The sequence below is a fragment of the Amblyomma americanum genome, chromosome 3 (genome assembly GCF_052857255.1).
Source record: "Amblyomma americanum isolate KBUSLIRL-KWMA chromosome 3, ASM5285725v1, whole genome shotgun sequence".
Lineage (NCBI taxonomy): Eukaryota > Metazoa > Arthropoda > Arachnida > Ixodida > Ixodidae > Amblyomma > Amblyomma americanum.
In genome coordinates, this window is record NC_135499.1 from 73,018,437 (window position 1) to 73,041,801 (window position 23,365).

At 48.7% G+C, this 23,365-nt stretch overlaps 1 protein-coding gene across 1 annotated transcript in view; it reads left to right on the plus strand.

Moving 5' to 3' along the window:
- LOC144124670 (alkaline phosphatase, tissue-nonspecific isozyme-like) overlaps positions 1-16,382 on the plus strand; it is a 30,675-nt gene extending 14,293 nt beyond the window's left edge. The window contains exons 3-7 of the mRNA XM_077657488.1: positions 1,138-1,333; positions 8,955-9,095; positions 11,996-12,187; positions 14,422-14,532; positions 16,095-16,382. Of these exons, the coding sequence (XP_077513614.1) occupies positions 1,138-1,333; positions 8,955-9,095; positions 11,996-12,187; positions 14,422-14,532; positions 16,095-16,309 (855 nt within the window). The 3' untranslated portion in view covers positions 16,310-16,382. The remainder of the gene's footprint in view (positions 1-1,137; positions 1,334-8,954; positions 9,096-11,995; positions 12,188-14,421; positions 14,533-16,094) is intronic.
- Positions 16,383-23,365: the final 6,983 nt, after the last annotated feature.

A 23,365-nucleotide genomic window follows, 5' to 3' on the forward strand; every position in this document is an offset into this window, starting at 1 on the left:
TTAAGGTTTCAAAAACTGAAAAGAAGAGAAGCACGCCGGACGTCCTCTCTCACGATGTCTCATAGTGCAAGGAATTGACAAAGCATCTAATTAGTATTCATTACCTTTGCATTGTTTTCATAATTAACTGTCATAACAACGGTCCGGTATGCGTGAAGAATTGAAGGGCATAAGCATACTGGAATGTGGTGCTGAACGCCCGAAGCAACACAGGGGCTATGAAGCACGCCGTAGCGGAGTAGAGGGCTGGGAATTAATTTATATCACCCGTAAAATTTCTAACGAGCATTGGCATCAAACCGCACATGAAAGTTTTTGCATTTCGCCTCCATGTAAATGTAGCCACAAGTGCAGGCAAAGACGCAAGAATGTAAGCAAGAGAAGCATATGTTTTAGAAAGCGTTCCTCAGAAGTAACATCCCATTATACCAACCGGTGTCATAATTTATAACTCAGATCACAAAGAAAGCCACCTCACCTAAATTTCCTCTAACTCTCATCTACTACCCAAAACGCCGCATTAATGTTACAAAGAGTGTTCTTAATAAGCTTAAAGGCATTCTAGATGTTAACAATGTGTTAAAACAGTGATGTTCATTTTCTATGTGCCAGCTGAAAGAGATATGCAATTAGTACTTGCGTGGCCGTGCTCAGCACGCTCAAGTACTCCATTACTGCTTTTCCACATCGAATAAGCCCTAATGCAACCACTTGGCAAGCGACCGCGGTCACCGTTTGCAGTTGGTTCACTTAAGACTCCACATAGAACTCAGTTGCTGTTTATTTCGCCTCTCTGGCTTCAGCACGATTAAATAAATATTCTCCCGATTTTGTCCTCCTGCGATTCACTTCCCTGCCTGGAACGTTCGTGTAGTTTGGATATTACTTTTATTTATATTTTTATTTCACTGTATTACTCTTCTTGATTTACCACCCTATTTAAGTGTTAGGCCCTTGCTACGGATATCGAAGCTGTATTAGCTGCATATTGAGGCTGTATTGGCACAGCAAACAAATTTTTTTGGTTCCAAAAATATGCGCAGGTAAAACGATGTCTGTTGGGTCTTACGCGAAAAAAATAGTACTGCAGAAGACAAAAATGAAAATTTTAGAGATGAATTATGGTTCTATCTGCAGGTGATTCTAGGAGGAGGCCGGAAAGTCTTTCTCAGCTCAAAGAAACGTGATGAAGAAGGCAAAAAGGGGGAAAGAAGCGACGGCAAGAACTTGATCAAGAAGTGGAAGGAATTGAAGAAGAGATTCAAAGCGCGTTATGTTTGGAACAGATCCAAGCTTCTTGCTGTGAATACACAATCGACCGACTATTTACTAGGTAATTCTGAGCTACTTTCCGAAGCAATCCGTACTTCGTGTAGGTGTATAATTTATTGCTGAACGCAGCCAGCATTTCAAGAGACTATCACTGAGTTTAGGAGGCTACAAGTTGATGTTTAAATCGCTCACTATTTTGGAGGAATGGAAGAAAGTGGGCAGGCAGATTGGTTTCTTGACAACACAAAATGAACACGGGAGACGGAGGCCTTAGGATGCTAGCCATCGTTGCGAAAATAGGGCTTGTCTGGGCAAATCGTTCATCATTGGCGAGTTTTAAATAGGGCTTCGCTCCGAGGAGGAAACCCTGTTTAGGGGAAGGAGACTTTGAAGTGAGAAGGGTGTTAAGATAGGGAGCGTGAACTTGAAGATATCTTGTCCAGCCAGGATAGCTGCTAACGAGGGCTAACCGGTTGACCAGGGAAACTGCGATGGAGAAAGAGGCCAACTCAGCAGAAAGGGATCCGGGGAGGGGGGGGGGGCGCAGAGGTAGCCAAGGTGAGCTTCAAAGACTATGTGTCCATGCAGAGATGATGCAATGGGTGGCACGGTATGACTGGTTCGGTTGACATGGAAAAACTCAGGAGAAAGCAATTGAGAAGCTCGGTTGAACGAAATACGGGGAAGCAAACAAAAACGAGAAGAAAAGGGTGCCGAGAAAGAGCAAAATGAAGGTTGGGGAGTAGGGGGCTAGGGAGTGCGAAAGCCAAGGTTTCCTAAGAAGCAGTCGTATTCCTACGCAATTCCATTTGCTGGAATATTCGCAATGCGACTGTGTTCTAAGATTAATTCGCGTCCAAATTTTCAGCTCGATCCGCGCAGTTGCGCAAATATGGCAGTGCCAATTGGAGCGAAGCTCCTCCCGGCTTGACCCGACGTTTCTTCGGCCAACGGCGTAGAACAGCCGGTTGGCTTATAACTGCTTCTCATGAACTTTTGGCCATCGAAATGGCAGAAACGCCCCATGCAACAGCTGTGTCACACTAGGGAAGAGTTCTGCGTCGACTGCCACTGCCTTAAATGCGTAATCACACAAACTCAGGTGATACTTTGGGGGCGAATATTTCGAAACGCGCATGTTCTAGAAGAATTCGACAAAATGACGAAGGCTAGAAATGCCACCATCTCTATGTTTCCAAAAGAAACATTCACGCTAGCCGCAGTAGCTGTAGAATTCAGTAAAATATCTTAGTTCATTCGCTGCCTGACGGTGAAAATCACCATCTCATTTTTATCCGCCTGACCGCATACGTTATATGCAGAGGTGGATTTCACGTAGCATTCAGCCCCTAGGTGTTTCTTCACGTAACGTCGAAGAACCACACACAAATAAGCCAATTCGTGATTTTCGAGAAATCGCTTTCCGTAATAAGGCTCGAGGCAGAACCGGAAACTGGACAAGTTGGTGAAAGTTGATCATTTGAATAACGTAAAAAAAGACTAGGACGAAACAAAAAAACAGCGCTGCTTGCGAATGTTTCTTTCTTCGTCCTGGCCTCTTCGTGCTATTCAAAATGCTTAAGAATCTAGGATAGATAAGCCCACTTCTGACTCGAAAGGTGACTAGATAGAATGAACACCCATTATTCGCCCTGTTTGATTGAAGTGACCTTTTACTTGCAAAGCGTGAGAGTCATGTATTCCGAAGGCTTCGTACAGATACACATGTGCGCAAAATGAAGGGTTCATTGAAGAATCATCAGCGGTTTGCCCAGCTTTTCACCTTTGATTGAATTTAGCACAAGCTCATGGCGTAATCCGCGATAAAATCAAATGACTAGGTTTGATGGCAGAGCTTCTGGAGAGTAATGAACTAAACTTTCTCATCTTCAAATGAGCATTTTCATCTTTCCTTGAATGCAGACGGTACTATTCACGGCATCATATACTGAGGTTTCTAAGATCAGCATTGCCAAACTGCCTCCAAATGCTCCCTGCATGAATTTAAGGGAGCATGAAGTTGAACACAGTTTCAGTTATCATTTTGCAAGACTGCACAACGCTAACCTCCGAGCGTTCGTACTCGTCAGCGCAACCAATCAGATAATTTCTCATGGCAGGATGGTCATTCAACGGCAACCTTAACTGCCGTGTAGAAAGCTACAGGTGGTAGACTATTTTCAACATGTTTCAAATTACGGTGTAAAACACCGGTGTTAGCGTTTCATCTAACAAGCTCGGCCGTCTTTGAAACTTTGGGAACGAAGATGGCACCCGAAAAGCTGCTTTCCTTAAGGAGCATGCGATAAAATATGTCATGCTCTAGAAGAATTCGACAAAATGACGAAGTCTAGAAATGCCACCATCTCTATGTTTCCAAAAGAAACATTCACGCTAGCCGCAGCAGCTGTAGAATTCAGTGAAATATCTTAGTTTATTATCTCAGAGAATTATCGTTTGTCCAGAGTTTTTCAACACAAGCATAAATTTCATGCTGTCACACGCGGCCTTATTCCCAGAAGCGAAAAGTTGTCACGCTTACTAGCGTTTCATTTGACAGTCCGGAAGTGTCAGGTGGTGTGCACGAGATCCGTTTCACTTGCGGCAAATCGGAAGATGTTTTCTTGAAGCAGCTGAAAGCGCATTTTAAACAAGCAAAAGAAAGGCCGCTTGGGCCAGTGTCCTTATTCTGTTAAAGACAGCAAGATAATAACTCGGCCACTCATAACGAAATTCTAGGCGCGCTCCCCAATTTGAAGAGCTGCCAGATCGTTAAGTAGTAGAAAACAGAGCAAACCTGTAATATTCGCGACACCTTCAATATGATGAAAACAGTCGAAAAAGGCATCAGCTTCTCATCGATTCATCTTTTGGATAACGAATTGGTGCATCCATACAAAGGTCTTGCTTTATAACACCTCTCGGAAATCATGTGTATATTTCTTCGTGGGTACGTTACTGTGGTAGATTGTGCAGTCACGCACTGTGACGTAGGTGTGCCACAAGAGAGCATGCGCCAGTTCTGTGCCTGTGTTGCTATCACCGGTCGTGCTGATAACGGGCCACCGCCGCAGCTATTTAAGCAGTCGTGTTCTTGGAATAAAGCGCTTTTTTGATTCTGTGCATTGTGACTCACGCGTCAGTCTGTTACAGTGGCGACGAGGCACGGTCGAACCCGTGCAAGGGCCTATTGGTCGGCGACATGGCTTTCGGCAGTCGCATTCGAGAGTTCGACCTCAGTGAAAATTCATCGTGGGTAGATTATGTCGTGCGCATTGAGTTATCGTGCGCAGCTAACAAGCTCACAACGGATGACGACAAACGAGCTGTGTTGCTCAGTTGCTGTGGGCCAGAGACGTACTCCTCATAGCAACCCTCGTCAAGCCTTCGCGGCCACCCAACGTGGGCTATTAAGTCATCGTCGACGCAGTGAAGAAGCATATCAACCCGAAGCCATCTGAACTATACTCGAGGTACGTCTTTTCGAAGCGCGACCAACAAGACGGAGAGGGTGTGGCTGACTATGTCACTGCTTAGCGCAAGTTATCCGAGAACTGCGGATTTGGCGGTACGAAAATTCCGTTAGAGGAAATGTTGCGTGACCGTCGGGTTTATGGAATTTCGGACAGTGTGGTTCAACAGCGTTGGTTGGCGGAAAAGGATCTGACGTTTGAGACGGCATACGAGTTAGCAGTAACGGCGGAAACGACTGCCAAGCAGCAAAAAGCAATGAGGAGCAATGCACAAGAACCCGAGTTCCAGCAGGAGTTGACGGCGGAAGTAGGAAGGGTGGCGAGCATGAAGAAACCAGAAAGACAGCGGCGTTGTTTTCGCTGTTTGGCAGCCCATTCAGGATGGCGGTGCAGATACAAAGATTCTGTGTGCTTCAGCTGCGGTGGAAAGGGACACTTATCAAAAGCATGCCGAAAAAAGCAAGCAGAAGTGGAAATGCAGCTGGATGATATGGAACATGCTGTGAAGAGCGAGTACGACGAGTCGTTCAGTATCAGCCAAGTAAAAAGTGGGACGCCAAAGTACGTTATCGCTGTAGAGATTGGGAAGGAAAGCGTGCCTATGGAAGTAGATTCTGGAGCTGCCAGGTCTAATATTAATGTGAACAAATTTCAAAAGCTGCAAGTGGCGAAACAGATCAAGCTGGAAGATTGCAACACGCAACTCGTTACCTGGACGAGGGAAGGTCTCGACGTGCTGGGAAAAGCGTCCGTGCCCGTGAAGTTCAAAGGCAGAGAATTTAAGTTGCCACTACTTGTAGTGAAAAAAGAGGGAAACACTCTTCTAGGCCGGGATTGGTTCCAGCCACTGGAAATCAGCATAGCTGGCCTTTACAGCGTCCACGCCAGAGCAGAAGGCATTTTGGAAAGGTTTCCAGAGGTGTTCAGTGACACGTTTCCAGGGGCTGCCCTACCCCGCATCCACATCGAACTCAAGGAGGGCGCCCAAGCCAGGTTCCTGAAATGTCGTAGCATTCCGTTTGCGATGAGGGAGGAAGTCGTGGCAGAGCTTAACCGCTTGGTGGAGCTGGGAATTCTACAACCCACTCAGTATTCCGACTGGGCAACGCCAATCGTCGTGGTGCGGAAAAAAAACGGCTCCCTCAGAATATGCGGGGATTATCGAAGCACTGTGAACCAGGCCGTCAAAAGCAATGTGTACCCACTTCAGACAAGCAAAGAACTTTTTGCGAGGTTAGGAAGGGGGCGTGTTTTTTCCAAGCTGGATCTGACGCAGGCCTATCAGCAACTGTTGGTAGATGAAGAAACGGCAGAGTTGCTCACGATTAACACCGTGCAGGGGCTATACAAGGTTTGTCGTCTGCCGTTCGGCGTGTCCGTTGCTCCTGGTGTTTTTCAAAGAACCATGGACACCGTGTTGGCTGGAATGCCGCACGTAGCGACATACCTAGACGACATCCTGATTGCCAGCGAGTCGATTGAGGAGCATGAAAGGATGTTGGCTGAAGTCCTCAGCCGCTTGGGCAAATCGGGTCTCAGAGTTCAAGCGGAAAAGTGCGAATTTTTCAAGGAGAGTCTTGAGTTTCTAGGGCATCGGATTGACGCAAAGGGCATCTACCCCTCCAAGGTCAAGGTCGAGGCCATCCACCAAGCTCCTGCACCCAAGAACAAAAAGGAACTGCAAGCCTTTTTGGGTATGATAAATTTCTATAATCGGTTATTGAAGGGAAGAACAGAAGTAGCGGAAAAGCTGTATCGTTTGTTGGATAGCCACGTAGCATGGAACTGGGGTGCAGAGCATATGGAAGCGTTTGAGAGCCTGAAGAAGTTGCTAACGTCTAACTCGTTGCTGGTGCATTTTAAGACGGATGTCCCGTTAGTGTTGTCATGCGACGCATTATCTGTGGGTGTAGGAGCTGTTTTGGCTCATCGCGACAGCAAAGGAAATGAGCAGCCTGTGGCGTATGCGTCCAGAACGCTATCTAGGGCGGAGCGCAATTATGCTCAGATTGACCGTGAGGCTCTTGCCGTGGTTTCTGGGGTTCGACATTTTCACCAATACCTTTGTGGGCGAGATTTCCTCATTATCACGGATCACAAACCCTTGCTAGGAATTTTCCAGAGGCAGAAGCAAATTCCGGCGGTTATTTCTCCCCGCATGTTACGGTGGACGCTAATGCTGTCGGCATACGATTACGTGCTCGAGTACAGGAAAACCAAGGACCATGGAAACGCCGACTGCCTAAGCAGGTTACCGGGCCCCTTAACCCGCCAAAAGACCGAGGCGCCAGGCGACATACTCCTTCTGGAAGCTGTGGAGTACCCTCCAGTGAGCGCAATGGAAGTGGCAGCCTTCACCAGGGGTGATCCCCTGCTGTACCAGGTGAAGCAATGGATCCTGGAGGGCTGGCCGCGAGAACGGGTAGCCCTGAAGTATTCTGCATATTGGGTAAGACAAAACGAGTTGTCCGTACATCGTGACTGTGTACTCTGGGGGAGCCGCGTAGTTATTCCAGAGGCACTGCAGAAGCAAGTTCTAAGCCTTATGCATGCTAACCATCCAGGAGTGACGGCCATGAAGGCAATCGCTAGGTCGTACGTGTGGTGGCCGAAGATGGACGAAAAGATCGTCGAGTTTGTGAGGCACTGCACGCCATGCCAGGAAAACAGGCAGAGTGAACCAAGGACACCAACGCATTTCTGGACTAAGCCTGAACGACCGTGGAGTAGAATACACGTGGATTTCGCAGGACCCGTCCAGGGCGTGTTTTTTTTGGTGGTTGTAGACGCCCTGTCAAACTGGGCCGAAATTGAAGTGATGCCGTCTCTCCAGTCATCTGCAGTAATTGAAAAGTTTCGCAAAATGTTTGCAACACATGGTTTGCCCGACTGGGTTGTGCCGGATAATGGCACCGCTTTTGCAAGCAGAGAAACTCAGGCTTTCCTGAAACTGAATGGTATACGCTATATGTATGCGGCGCCGTACCACCCGGCGAGCAACGGAAGGGCGGAGCGGATGGTCCGAGAACTGAAGTGTGCGTTACGGAAACAGACAGGGCACCGTATTATGCAAGGTTGCACGATTTCTATTCAAACAGCACTCTATTCCGCACGCCGAGACCGGGAAATCTCCAGCCGAAGTCATGCTGGGCCGGAAGTTCAGGACCGCCCTATCCAGCCTTCGCCCGGATGAGAGTGACGCAAGCTGCCTTCGGCAGCCGCCACCACGAGGTTTCCAGTCTGGTGACGCCGTGTACGCGCGGAACTTCCGGCCAGGGCCCAAGTGGTTGTTTGCACGCGTGTCGCGACCGATAGGCCACGTCATGTACGAGCCGAGTACGGCAGACGGAGCTGTGCACCGACGCCACCGCAACCACGTTCGCAGAGCATGGTGCTCTGATCCCCGGACAACAGACCAGCAAACCTGTCCCTCGTTCGCTCTGCCGTCTATGTCAAGCCGCGCACTGGGACCTCCGGAGCCCGAGACGTCTCAGCCGCTCCGGCGTTCCACTCGCCAACGTAACCCAGTGCGACGTTACGGCATCGATGACTAAGGGGGAAGGGATGTGGTAGATTGTGCAGTCACGCACTGTGACGTAGGTGTGCCACAAGAGAGCATGCGCCAGTTCTGTGCCTGTGTTGCTATCACCGGTCGTGCTGATAACGGGCCACCGCCGCAGCTATTTAAGCAGTCGTGTTCTTGGAATAAAGCGCTTTTTTGATTCTGTGCATTGTGACTCACGCGTCAGTCTGTTACAGTTACATTTCTTCAACCATCGGAAACGAAGCTGGCTCATGGTGCTTTTTCGCGTCATTCTCTGTTCCCGCCATCGACAGGTTCTCTCCCTTTTTATACCACGCACTGACGAGTACAAATATCCACTGAGCTGCAATCCTGAAAAGTGCTTTGGTAGTTTATTAGATACATGTTATCCTACCCTAACTTAAACGTTAACGGTATAAAGTTGACAATGACATTGAGTGTTATATCTAGCGCCTGCTCCACATAATAAATGCCTAAACAAAATGGAGGATATTGGGCAGCAAGAAAGCACCAAAGAATATGAAGCTGCTCGATGAGGACGCGCGAGTGTTTTAATTTTTCTGTAGGTTGAGGCTGCAGCTTAGTACTGATCTGTATCATCTCAAAGGCAAAACAGCTGTCAGTGCGCACCCGGAGCATTTCCCTGTATTTGGCCTATATTTCAGGACTCTTCGACAGTGATCATATGCCTTATTGGATCAACCGAAGCCAGCCCCACTCGACGAAGCCAAATCTCACCGAGATGGTTACAGTTGCGATTCAAATCCTTGCGAGGAATCCTGCAGGCTTCATTTTGTTCGCTGAAGGTAAGATATGGAACTGTAGGTCTAAGTTTGTGACCTTATTCATACTTCCTTAAATGCAGCATAAAACGTTGCTTTTCAGCACTCATTGCACTCCGCGCGAGGACTATATGCTTGTTTTTGGGCTGTATATTGCTCTCTGTATTACATTATCGTTTATAACACTAAGGAAACAGTATCGCACTTTACGTCATCGAACAAGACTTGGTCGCGTGAGGTATACTTAACTACAGAAGAGAATTATCGTCTGAGCAGAGTTTTTCAACCCATGCATAAATTTCATGCGGTCACACGCGGCCTTATTCCCCGAAGCGAAAAGTTTTCACGCTTTCTAGCGTTTCATTTGACAGTCCGGAAGTCTCGGGTGGCAGTTCTGTAAACGATTTCGACTAACTAAACTGTTGGGTTTTCTAGCGTGAGGGCAGTGCACACGACACATTGTTTGCCCTGGTTAGTCATGTAAAGGCGCGTTTCATCGTAACGTGCGTTGTGATGTGCAGTTGTCGAGATCAGACTATCTTTACTACCACCCGCATCCATCGCGTAGTATAGGTCAAAAATGATATGTTCAAAACAAAGAACCTTTAAAACCACTTGCGAGATTCTAAACAAGTGGAAACTCGGAACTGTATGCATGAAGTGTGGTAATAATTATGTTCGGTTTGTTGCAGTAGCACCAGTTAACACTACGATAAGGGGAACACATCGCTAAACCAAGCCCCTTTCAAGACTTGCTTGATGTTTAAGAGATGCTAAAGACTGCATAAAATATTCCAAATGTTTGAATCCGGTAACATAACTTGGGCGTGCAAAGAAAATGACGTGGACATGTATATGCGTGATTAGAATGAAAGAAGATACTGGCAGAAAGTCGAGCTTGAGAAATTACAGATCCAGTGCTATCAAAACATGCGATTAACAGTATTTGCTCAATCTTTCTATGCGCTCGTACTCGCACTGGTTATCTTGTGTGCATTTGCAGTGGCTTAGAAGCCGGCAATCCTTATGGCCTAAAACATTACCCGGCAACTAGCAGGTAGGATAATTTCGCTGAAATGATCAATTTCTTACCCTGCCTGGACACTTGGGAACCACCATCGCCTGCCCCTAAGTTTTATTGAAGCAACTAAAATATTCCCTTTCGTATTGCCCTATTTTATCCCGAAGCAACAGAGAACGTCTTGCATATACGTTTCCTACGACGAGTACGTATCTGGAGACGAAAACTGACGCCTGAAAGAACCGGCAGTACTATGCGAAAGAGAGGAGACAGTGGGTAGCAAAAGTAAAGCCTGTTTAAGCACGCTGACGCCATTTACTAGATGCAGCTAAGCCACGCACAGCCTAGATTAGTGCTGTCCACACTTGTTCGACTGCATGCTATTGCAATAAAAAGAGTGCTTTAGAGCTTCATTAGAGAAAGCATTAGCGATTGCAAATAAATGGAAATCAAGAAACAATTAGAAAGGTGATGATTAAGGACAAGAGTACTGATTCCAATAAATTAACCCGCGCGTCAGTGTATACATTAAAGGCAGCAGCCAAATGCACGGGCCTTTTGAGCAAGCTAGACTTTACGAAAAGAAAACAGAGGGCAGCTGAAGAGACGGGAATACAGTAGAACAGACTAAACAGCGTGCTGACTATCAACTCACTTTTCATTCGGCATGCGGTGAAATATGGGTATACAGTTTGAAAAGGGCGCAACCACACAAAAATTTACAGCACAAGCCGGATTTACATTACTCAGGCTCTTAGATATTGAAGGTGAAGAGACTGGAAAACTTCGATCACAAAATAACACCACTACGAAGGGCTGAGCAGAATTCTCTCATGGTAGTAAGACCATGCTGGTTATCTCCTCTCTACCCGTTTTGTAGAAGAGTTTCGCAAAAAGAGATGATTCTTTGTCCACAATGTTGCTCACAAGACGCCATTAACTACAAGCTGTGTGGGCTGTACCGGCGCAACACATGTGAGCAGATTTAACATTGAATGCGCAGGAAGCACCAAAACTGGCCAGGTCACTTTACCAGAAGAGTTAACGCACTTACATGGGGCAGTCTGTATGCCGTCAGACATACAGCGCGCAAGTTTTGTGTCCGTCCGTCTTAGCGTTCGGGATGTGTTTAACTTTAGCACCACTGTACAACATCGCTACAAGATGTGGCCGATGTGGAGTCGCTTGCCTGCAAAAGATTTCCAATTTAACCTTGGAAGAGCGGAAATCCTTTTGACCGACATCAATAGAACACCTTGTTATGATGGTGATCATTATCGTTAGCCAAGGCTAACGTTTCTTTTTTTTGTCGGCACGAGGTGAGGTGAAGGGAATATTTTTACAAGAATTAATACTGTATGGATAAATCAAGAATGAAAGGCCAATCGGAACTTTGCACTGCAGGCCTCATTCTCTGGAAACTAAAGGTTTGGGCTGCAATAGCAGTTTTTGCGCTCCTGGGAAAACGTTCCCCTAAGTCCCTTTGTCGCAGCGACACTTATCGGAACGCCTTTTTACAGCTATGCTTTCACAGCTGCCGTGTTATGCTTTTGAGAGAACAAAAAATACTTTTCATCAGAAGACACTCTCTGCATGTTTTGTCAGTTCTATATGCGCAGGCGCTACTATCGCAGAAGTAGCGCTCCTTACCTTCTCACTTATTAAAAAAAGGAGGGGCTCTTGGAGCATCACTGAGAATAAAAAATATTTACCCGAGCTCCAGCTACAGCCTCTGTATCGCCCTTAACACAAAATAATTTCGAATCGGCTGCATACTCTTTCCTCTACTTCCAAAGATTTCGCGCGCTGTTGATCTGATCCTCTTAGTTCGTTCTTTTTTGCCCCATAAAGAAGCTTCGTAAAAAGTGCTTATGAACTGAACTTTCATTTTTTTTTCTCGCAGGCGCACGCATTGACCACGGTCACCACATTAACCGCGCCAAGCTTGCTTTGCAAGAAGCCCTCGAGTTCGATGAAGCAGTTAAAAAAACGGTCAGCATTTTACCAAAAAAAGAGACACTGATTGTGGTAACCGCCGACCACTCTCACACTATGACTATTGCTGGGTACCCACCGCGGGGAACGAACATCTTCGGTAAGCTTCTCCGTGATCAGTCCCTTCAGCTCATGCTTCCTACGACGATACACATGTCGATAGTTTCATAAGCAGCATCTACTGTACGGGTGCTGCCTATCTTCAGTAAGGCGGCAAGTCTTTTGCAGCAAAGAAGTCGAAACACCAGGTTTTCTTTTTCTCTGTGACGGTAAATAGTGAAAAATCGCAGCATGGTAAACAATGCGCTTCCATAGACAATCACGAATTTGATTTATATGGGAGTTTTTTAGGTTGAGTCAGGTTTGATATAAGAAGCGAATTTAGCTCATGCTTTAAAGGTGCTTTATTTACTCCTTTGTTTTCGTTAAGAAGAACATGCAAGAAAGTGAGTGGCAATCCCTTGCCTTTCTCCACACTAAACAACGGGTCTTTGAACATTCCCTCTAAACATGTTGGTATACTTAACTTATGCGCTCTTGAGCATTCAACATCCATTGGCTTGCCCTTCTACTGTTTAAGGCTAAATGGTAGAGGGACGGTTGTGAAAACGAAGTCAATCGCGCAAAAGTGTCAAATCTGTGATACCCCAAAGAGCACGAAGGATAGTAAGCCGATCAACCAGAAACCGACGGGTAGGTGCTGACATGGGTTCCACCGCGCCGATGTATTGGGGTCCAGGTATTTTACTCGTTTTTCTTTATTTATACATGCGTTTTGTTGATCGTGGCGCTACGTGGCTTAATTTAATTTAATCACCCGGTTAAGTACGCCAGACACGAGCGGACCTTTCTCGAAAAATCGTGATCATGCGTGGCTATTAAAGCGTTATTCTAGATGATTGACGGTACTTCAGGCATCTTATCTAGAAACTCAGTTGCTGTCTTTAAACTGTGCTGTCTTTAAAGTAAACAGAGCTATACTGCTAGCACAGAAGCATGCGAACAAGAAGTATGCTGCTTCTTAATTTTGGATTTGTATGTTTGTAGGTTTCCAACGTAGCATGAGTATAAATCTTCAAGGCCACCTCTCAGGCTCAAATACATGTTTTATAGGCACAAACTGACTTCTATATTCTATCGACCTGAACAGAGCTTTCATTATGGATTTGCCCGTTAAGCATGAAGTCTAATGCTGAAGGTATCTACAGTCAAGCCCACTTATAACGAACCTGACCGTCACGCGGATTGCGTTCCTTGTACCCGAGGTTCGTAGTAACTGGACTTCCCATGTTAGAGCCAAAAATACAAAACCAGATTGTGTAAGTCTTCTATGCGCGTCTGTTTATTAATTTGTAAGCATTACTTGCTTCATGCGCGGCGCGGACAGCAAGTGTCCCCTTTCTGTCTACAAAATAACTCGAGTAAGGTGGGGTAAGTTCGGGGGAGCGTCGCGCCAGCTGCGCGAGAAAAGAAACATGGGTCGGAAAAGAAACATGGGTAGCACAATCCCTACGGGTGGCTGTGACAGGAACAACCACCTGCCAGTGCCCTGGCGCATCCCTTAACCGCTGCGCCCCTGCGCTAGTGGAGTTATGAGGACTATGAATGTTAAGTAAGTTGGCGTCAAGCGGCCCCAACTACTCCGGGGACAATACTCCTCCAAAGAAAAGAAAACCCCCGGCGCGCTACGCGAGCGCTTCTCCAACCATCTGGAACCGAACTCCCTGGCGGCCTTGTGAGCTGGGAAGAGGTCTTGCTTCAAAGGTTACGCCCCCGTTTCGCCCTCACCGCAGCCAGCCATAATCTGGTTGTAGCCAGCACAGTATCACACCCCTTTCGGTGACTCCAGCTCCTTCTGCCCCGCTCCTGCCTGCGAGGCGGACCCTAAACGCTTGCTTTGGACCTGCCCCTCTTTGCGTGCTATACGGCAGAAACACTTGCTCCGGTGCGGGCCGCCCCCAGATTGTCAACCTAATCTAGAAGAATAAATTTTTGGGCCGTACCACTGGACGTGACTCGTACACCGTTGCAATAAAAAAGAGAAGGAGGTGTCATGGTGGCTTGGAGGCGCTCCTTACTCTCCGCTCCTGCAACAAATTGGGATTTTCCACTTCGGGGTCGAGTTTACAGCGTCTCCTCTTTCGCTATAACCGAGTTGTGTGGCAACGCTTGTTCGTTGAATCTGAGATGCAATGCCATTGCCCTAATAGAGAATTTGATGGCAACACCGCACTTGTTCGTGATAAGCGAGAGCTATTTGTAAGTGGGGACGTCATAAGTGGGCACGAATGTATTTGTAATGACAGTGTCAGAGTTTGTTCTGCTCCTTCAAAGGTCTTGCCGGGAACACCACGAGCAGCACTCCAGTTGAGTACACTGTTCTTTCTTACGCCGAAGGACCGCAAGGGGCAAGACCACTGAGGAATATGACTGAAGTGGAGACCTGTAAGTATCCTTTTGGAGCTAATAGAAAAATCTTAGTGCGGCTAAAATGTCGAATGTAACAGGGCTCAAAAATTAGAAGTAATGAAAAAAATTCAGGAGAAAGCTACGCCGTGGGCTGTGCGATATGCCTTGGCTGATTATCTCTTACTGCTTGAGATTGCACCAGTGCGTGAACCACGCTGGCGTTTTGCTCATTTGGGTTATTATGAAGTACGGGCGCCCTCAGAGGGTTCGAACCAGCCAACTCGTGTTCCTGCCAACTCGTGCTATGACAGGGTCAGCCATGTAGCTCCAAGAATACGTTTTCTTTGCTTTTTCGATCAGTTCTCTCCTGTCACCGCCGTAGGTGGAGAGTGCCGTGGTTTGCTTCATGTAGCAGAGTGAGTCAGTATTGCGCTCCCGCAGCGCGACTAGCTTGCGCACGAATTTGTTGACCGCACATGCGTCTTTGCTCGGCGCTGGAGACTGTTCCCGTCCGCTTATGCTCGTTTTCTTGAAATTTTGATGCGCCGCCCAAACAGTGCGCGCGCTAAACTTGGACACGATCTGATCGCGACAACTTCAAACAATGCACGACAGTGCCGCAAAAGCTAAGTTATCTGTGCTCGCTGATAGCATATTTCCAGGCAATAAACGCGGCTGCTGCACGCCGTCTTTCCGCCTTGCTGTTGTCACCGGCAAGAGAAAATTGAAGCCCCTTGGCTGGGACGCCATTCTAGAGCTACAGTTGTGAAGGAAACAGTTTGCGTGACGCCTGCATGAAGTGGCCGGGCTGTAGTGTTGCCCATTCATCGTATTATGTATGTAGACCGCCGTGAGGCTGTTCTCAAGCATTATGCCACAACATGAGATGAAATCCAGAGCCAACTTGAAGCGCACGCTTTTATTGGGCCAGGGAGGGGGTTGCACTGTCGATTTAGACTATCAGGCTCAGTAAATGGCGAGCGCTTTGGAGCTTTTCACCATGACGCCTATTGCAAACATGTAGAACGAATATATGCAATCTTTACAGCACTCCTGTGTCGCCAGAAAAAGCTTTTAAAAAACATCGGATTAGATGAAAATAAATTTACATGACTCTAGCCAACATGCCCAGCGGGAAAGGTACGCCGGGCTTGTTTTCACATTTCTTGACACTAATGCTGAGGGCAGTTTATCTAGGATTTTTAGGGGGTATTACATCTTAACTCTCTTGGAAAGCCGCATACCTTTGCACAAAAGATAGAAGTACCTATTTTTACTCTGTAGCAATACTTGAAGATCAGGGTGCCTCCAAGCTTACCATCATACCTCGTGGTCTTCATTTAGGAGTACCTCTACGTCAAGAGTACCCTAACATGGTGACTAACGTGGTTAAGCAGTATGCAGAGCAAAACCACGGCTAGCACAAAGATGATAAACTCTTTGTAATGACAGTGTTCGCATCGCAATTAACGTGCTTCAACGTCTTTAGAAAGTTGAGAGAGTGCTTTACTAAAGCTAATGCTACCTTGTTAGCCGTCATCTGCGTGCAAACGGTTCCGACTCTTACTTGATCGCGATGGTGTTTCTCGTTTCTGCAGCCCATATCGACTTTGTACAGCAAGCGGCCTTCCCTTTGCGTCTAGCCTCCCACGGAGGAGAGGACGTGGCTGTCTACGCCCAGGGGCCATGGTCGCACCTCTTCGCCGGTGTGAACGACCAGACGTACATCCCCTACGTCATGGCCTACGCGGCCTGCATCGGACGCTTCAGAGGCCGCGGATGCCACCAGTGGAATAACGACTGGGCCGAATAACCACTCGAGAAATGTTTCATCTCATGGATTCATATGTAGGAAGGCGTGGAAAATATATTTAAAAAAACATTTGAATCTTCACAGTTCAGCGATTTCGGCTTAAATGAAAAAAACTCCATAAACATAAGGAAATTGCATAGTATGTAGGTAGCTTTAAAACATGCAGACGATATTATCTATATGTGCGGACTATACAAGATTTCATTTTTTTTTCAGATCCTTTGTCAGAGCCTGAGAAGCCTACCGGTGGCTATGAAAGACAAAAAAATATGCCCCGGGTGGGCGCCTACGGGACATGTAACCGTGCTAAAAGATATAGCAAAATCAGCTCCAATCTGCAATCAACTACGATATGCAAGCAAATGCTGTCGCGGTAGCTAAGAGTGGCTGCTTTCCGGCTCTTGTATTTGTGAACAAATGTGGAAAACTTCAGGAATATCAATGATAAATACGCGAAAACTTAACTTTAGATATAACACCAGGACTGGCACATTCAATTCAGAAGGATGGAGATGGCTTCGAATTGACGAAGAGCCTTCTTTTTATTATATATATATATATATATATATATATATATATATATGACTTTACATGGCGTTCCACGTCACGCTCGCGGTATTACAGGACGTGCTACGTCCGCCGCTATGGTCGAGGGTGGCGCTGGTGAACACTCTCAAGGTTCGAGTACACCAAATAAACATAAATACCCACGTGAGCAGCAGATTGGACAGCCGTCGCCGTAGCTCAGTTGGTAAGAGCACCGCACGCGATATTCGGAGGTCGTGGGTTCGGATCCCACCGGCGGCATGGTTGTTTTTTCTGCTGCTTTATAAGTAATTTTCTTTAAGCGATTTATTAATCTAAGTAATATTATCCCACTGATAAGCACAAGAGATTAAAAATAATAATAATAACGTCCCCCTATGCACCTTGGTTTCGGTGACTGTTGGCTCCCATCATAAGTTTGTCAAACGGGCCCCTTATTTACTTTACCTTGTCTGCTAATAGCTTAACGATGGTCTCGGTTCTGGCAGTCTTGATGCCACAGGTTGCTTAAGAGGGCTCTCGCACAGTTTCCGCCCTCGCCGTTAGATGACGTTCCACGTCACGCTTGCGGTATTACAGGACGTGCTACGTCCGCCGCTACGGCCGAGGGTGGCACTGGTGAACACTCTCAAGGTTCGCTTACACGCAAAACATAAATACCCGCGAAAGTAGCATATTGGACCGCCGTCGCCGTAGCTGAGTTGGTAAGAGCATCGACCGCGATATTCGGAGGTCGTGGGTTCGGATCCCACCGGCGGCATGGTTGTTTCTTCTGCTGCTTCATAAGTATTTTTCTTTAACAAAACTAATTGATTGGCAGTAGATATTTAAAAAAATAGTAACATTCCCCTATGCACCTTGGTTTCGGTGACTGTTGGCTTCCTTAATATGTTTGTCAAACGAGCCCCTCACTTCATTTGCCTTGTCTGCTAATATATATATATATATATATATAGCCGACATTTGCTCCTGCGGACTATACACCGGGTGCGGACTATGGTCTGAAAATTACGGAGGTTTTCTGATTTCCCAGCGCGCTTAAAAAGTGGTCCCTTCGTTAAGAAAAGTCAAGTCTACCCAAGAACACAACGTGCAAGATATAACGTCAATAAAAGGCCGACCAATTTTAAAACCGATTGGATTGGAGCAGACTTTATTTGTGCCTGCAGTTGGGCGCTCGCGCTCCCCGACGAGGGCCTACGTCGTCTACGAGGTTGCCGTTACTCGGCGCGGGTCTCCGCTCGCCGTTGCCGGCTCGCTGGGTCCCTGCCTTTCGAGCGCCCCGAGTACCTGCTGGACGGCCCATAGCTGTCGGTCTTGGTCGTCGCTCTTCGCGGCTGCCTCCAGCCGTGGCGGGATTGTTCTTGATTTTGCTTCCTTTGAATTTTTGACGCAGTCCCGCAAGATGTGCGTGTGATCTGCCGTCTCCCTTCGGCAGACTCTGCATGTATCGGTCGGATAGGTCTCGGGGTACATGCGGTGCATCAGTCCCGGGCTCGGTAGCGATCTGGTCTGGAGCTGTCTCAGTAGTACCGCCTCCGCTCGACTCAGCCTCTGGTGCGGGGGTGGGAGATTCGTGCGAGCCAGGCGGTAGGCCTTCGTGATATCGCGGTAGTCCGTCATGCGGTCCTTGGCTCCGAACCACGTCGGACGGTGTGTTGCCGGGGCGCGGTTGGTTAGCTCTCGCACCGCTGCGTGTGCCGTCTCATTGTGGTTCTCACTGCGTTTCGATGCGTCGCCCGCGTGCGCCGGAAACCACTTGATTCTTACTCTCCTGTCTTGCAGTTTGGTCGCTCGTAGTACGCGCTCGGCCTCCTGCCGACTTGGCCTTTGGCGAAGTTCCGCACCGCCTGTCTCGAGTCACTCAGCACCGTGTAGCAGTCTGCGTCGGCGATGGCCAGGGCGATGGCCACCTCCTCCGCTTGTTCCGCTCCGGCGCGTCTCACGCTCGCTGCCGTCCTCGTGGCGCCGGTCGACGCCTCTATGACGACCGCTGCGAAGGCGCTCCGTTGGTATTCGGCCGCGTCGACGTACCACGTGTGCTCGTCGTTGGCGTGCAGGTCGATGAGAGCCTTGGCCCTCGCCGCTCTTCTTCCCTTGTTAAACTCGAAGTTCATGTTCTTGGGTATGGGGTCGATTCTGGTCTGGCGTCGGACCTCTTCGGGGACGGGGAGCTTTATCTCCGCCTCATTCGAGTGTCCTATTCCCAGGTCGTCCAGTATCTTCCTCCCGGCTTTGGTCGTGGACAGCCGCTCCAGTTGAGAAGTCCGTTGCGTTTCGGCTATTTCGAGCGTGTTGCGCCTCCCGAGTTGTAGGAGGCAGGTCGTGCTCGTGGACTCGAACAGGCCCAGCGCCGTATTGTACGCTGTTCTGATGATTACATTGATTTTGTTGCGTTCGTGTTGCAGCCATCTGTGGTAGGCTGCAACGTACGCGACGTGGCTGATGATGACGGATTGGACGAGCCTGATTAGGCTCTCCTCTCTCATGCCAGCCTTCCGGGAAGTGACTCTTTTGAGGAGTCGCATAGCGTTGGCCGCTTTTGCCGTGAGACGGGCGATGGTTTCGCCGTTTCTACCATGCTTTTCGATGACCATGCCCAGGATCCTGATTTTGCTGACCTCGGGGATCACGTTGCCGGATTTGCTTACGATTCTGATTTTTTCGCATTCGCGTTGTCTGGTCTTGCCTCTGCCATTGTTGGTAGGTGGGAATATTAGGAGCTCCGATTTGCTCGGCGAACATCTCAGTCCGGTGCCTTTCAGCTGGTCTTCTATCGCGTCGACGGCGGCTTGCAGCGCGCCCTCGATGTGGGCGTCGCTGCCGCCGGTCACCCACAGTGTGATATCGTCCGCGTAGATGGTGTGCCTGACGTCTTCGATGTCCGCAGCATCGGCATCGGCGAAATGACCGATCCCCGCGGTGTGCCGGTGCTCCCGAGCTTCTTCTCTTGCGTTTGTAGGTCGCCTGCTCGTAGCTCGGCGGTCCTGTCCGTGAGGTAGTCCTTGATGTAGTTGTAGGATCTTTCGCCCATGTTGAGCTCAGAGACTTGGGAGAGAATCGCCGAGTGTTTCACATTATTGAAGGCGCTCTTTAGGTCGAGCCCCAGGATTGCCTTGTTGTCGCGGGCGCTGCCGCCATCGTCTATGATTTGGTATTTGAGCTGCAGCATCGCGTCCTGCGTGCTTAGGTGCTGTCTGAAGCCGATCACCGTGGCCGGGTACAGCCCTTCTCGTTCCAGGTAGTCTTGCCACCTGTTGAGGAGGACGTGCTCCAGCACCTTGCCCACGCAGGACGTGAGCGAGACGGGCCGGAGGTTGTCCGTGTCCGGTGGCTTCCCCGGCTAGGGTATCAGGATAGTCTGGCTGTCTTCCACTGCTTTGGTAGCGCGGCCGCTCTCCAGCACTTGTTGAAGTATTTTGCGAGGTTCTCAATCGAGCCGTCGTCGAGGTTCTTGAGCGCCTTGTTCGTGACGAGGTCCGGGCCAGCTGCCGACCGGCTGTTGAGTTCGTGCAGGGCCGCGCGGACCTCCTCGACGTCTATGTCACGATCGAGCTTCGCGTTGGGTAGGCCGCCGTACTGCGCGTGTTGTTCGGTGGGTGTAGTGGGCAGGTATTTGTCATTGATGCGGCTGGTGACTTCGTCGGCGCCGTGTACCGAGACCGCCCGATGTATGAGCTTGGCGAGTCTGTCCCTTTGGTGCGACTTGGTCTTGGTTTCGTCAAGCAGGTTCCGCAGCAGGTTCTACGTCTTCCCGCTATGCATCTGCCCGTCTGCCGCGTTGCAGATCTCGATCCACTGTTGCGTGCATAGCGCGCGGCAGTGCTCCTCGATCGCTTGGTTGACCTCCGCCACCTTCTTTCTGAGTCTGCGGTTAAGCCGTTGTTTCTTCCAGCGACTGAGTATCGACTGCTTGGCTTCGATGAGATGCGCTAGCCGGCTGTCCACTTTATCAATCGCCACGTCCGTTTCAATTTCTTTAGTCGCGTCGCGTACGCTCTTGGTGAGTTCGGCCGTCCACGACTCTATGTCTTCGATCTCGTCGTCAGCCTCTGTCTTCTGGCTTCTCGCGTCTCGGAAGGCATCCCAGTCTATCCATCTGTGTGTTTTGATGCTGGTGTCGTTGTGTTCCAGTATGCTTATTTCCACGATGGTGTGGTCGCTGCCGACGTCGGTTCCCGTGTTTCTCCAGGTGATCGCGCCCCGGACGTCATTCTTGACGAACGTGAGGTCCGGAGTGCTGTCCCGGGACACAGAGTTACCGATTATCGTCGGATGCGTCGGGTCCGTGATGAGGGTGAAGTCGAGTTCCATGGCGTCTTGGTACAGGTCGCGGCGGCCCTTTGCTGTGTACTTGTTGTAGCCCCAGGCTGGGTTCATCGCGTTGAAGTCCCCGCAGACGATCAGCGTGTTGCGGCCTGCTGCGGTGCTGGCTTTGCGCAGTATTGTTTTGAATCTCTGTTTTCTCTGCGATGGGTTGCTGTAGGTGTTGAGCAGAAATATGCTTCCTTTTCTCTTCTTGCCCGGGATGATTTCGGTGAGTGTGTGCTCGATCTTGATATTGCTTTGCCGCTGGTGCTCAACGAACGTGAGTTCCTTCCTGACCAGGGTGCACAGGCCTCTCCCGTCGGGCTGGCCCTTGTGCACTCTGTAGCCGGGGAGGGACGGTGCGTCGGTGAGTGTTTCTTGTAATAGGATCACGTCCGGCTTGAGCGTGGCATGCGCGATGTGCAGTTGGATGGCTGCCTTCTTCCTTCCGAGGCCGCGACAGTTCCACGACCACGCTGTTAAGCCTGCTGCTGTTGTTGTGTTGGCGGCCATGATTGCGTTGGTGTGTACGTGGTTCCCTGGTTGGGTGGATGTTGCGCGAAGAGGGGCGCAAACGTCGGGTGGCTCACTATCTGCTTTCGATGTAGGCGAATCTGTTCGTGTTTTCGGCTTGGTAGGTCACTATTGTTTCATTGCTGTCACTGCTGCGATGTTAGCCGTGATTAATTGTTCGAGTTTGGTGAATCCCGCTTCGAATTTGGCCTCGGGTTTGTCGATTCGATCGTTTTCTGTGTGCTTTCGCGTGGCCTCGACGGCTCGCTTCTTCGGTGCCGGTTCCTCTACGGCTGTCTCCTGGGTATTCATGGTTGTTTCGTCGGTCTTGCTTGTGCTTGAGGTGGGTCTCTGTAGAGGCTCGTTGTTGCATAGCAGCAACTTACGGATCTCGGCGATCTCTCTCGTGAGGCTGTTGATGTGCGTGCATGCATAGGTGTGGATACGAGGCAGGAGCGCGGTGCACAATGTGGACAAAGCATTGTAAAATTATTTTCGCGTTTCACAATGTTCCGCCTATCAAAGCGGCGGCTCATTAACAACTGTAGAGCACTTTAAGAATAGCCAGAATAAGTATGCAACGTCATGCCGAAGCTGATATCTCTTTAAAATGTCACCATATATGCGTGTCGGGATGCCGGAGATGCCCCAAAAGGTGCCTTATCCGATGGCTGTTTTCCGAATCGCACAAGCTTCTCGAGGAGTCCGACAAGCTGTTGTATGCGCTAGATTTGCTGACTAATACAGTTGTGCAAACCAGAGAGCCTAGGTAACTCTACACAAAAAGCAGTTCTCAAAAGGAACGATAAACGAACGAAAGCGAACCACGATTGCGCAGACGATACCATCGGCCGCCTCCAGCGTCTGCGAGCGGCCCCTGTGTTGTTAGACACAACGTTGATGTATAAGCAATGAAAATGCACAAGAAAAAGTTCTATGGGACAGAGCCCTCTAACATGCCATCTCTAAGCACACACATGACACACCTTGTTGTTGCTGTTGTTGATCTTGTTACCCTCACACAATGGCACATGCCCACATAGGGGGATTGGCGAAGAATTGGGGCACAGAGAGTTTTTCAGGTAAATATTTCCTGGACGAACATAAAATGAATGCTGAGGAAGGAAGAAGTAAACAAAAAGCAACCGCGAAATGGAACGGGAAATGCATAACGCACGCAGCAGATCGATCGACACTGATGTCTATAGCCGAGTGGTTTAATGATAATGATAATTGTAAGAAGGAAAATATTAGTGGAAAAGAAAGTTGCCAAGGTAGGCGATTTGATTCCATTAAAATACTTTGGACGGCGGTAAAAACAGACTTGTGGCTGTACCCAAGAATGGTGGCTCCAAACGACAATATGACTGGGCTGCTCAAGCAAAGGCCAAGCTGTTGTAATGGCTTCTCTAAAAACCGTGTTCTCATCATGGTGTAGCGGCGACAAAACGACAAAAAATGGTGTATGGTTTCGTGCCCACCATAGAATACGCAGACGGGATAAAGCGCCAACACAGACCTGTGCAAATAAAAATTTAAGGGTGGGATCCGGCAGCGGAGCATTGATAGAGATACCTCAAGCTGCCGTGAATGGCATGATTGCCTGCTCCACGAATACCTCAGTTGCAGGTAATGATCAGATCTTAAAAGAGATCCAGTTGTAATTCTTAACAAATTCTGTTTTCGAAA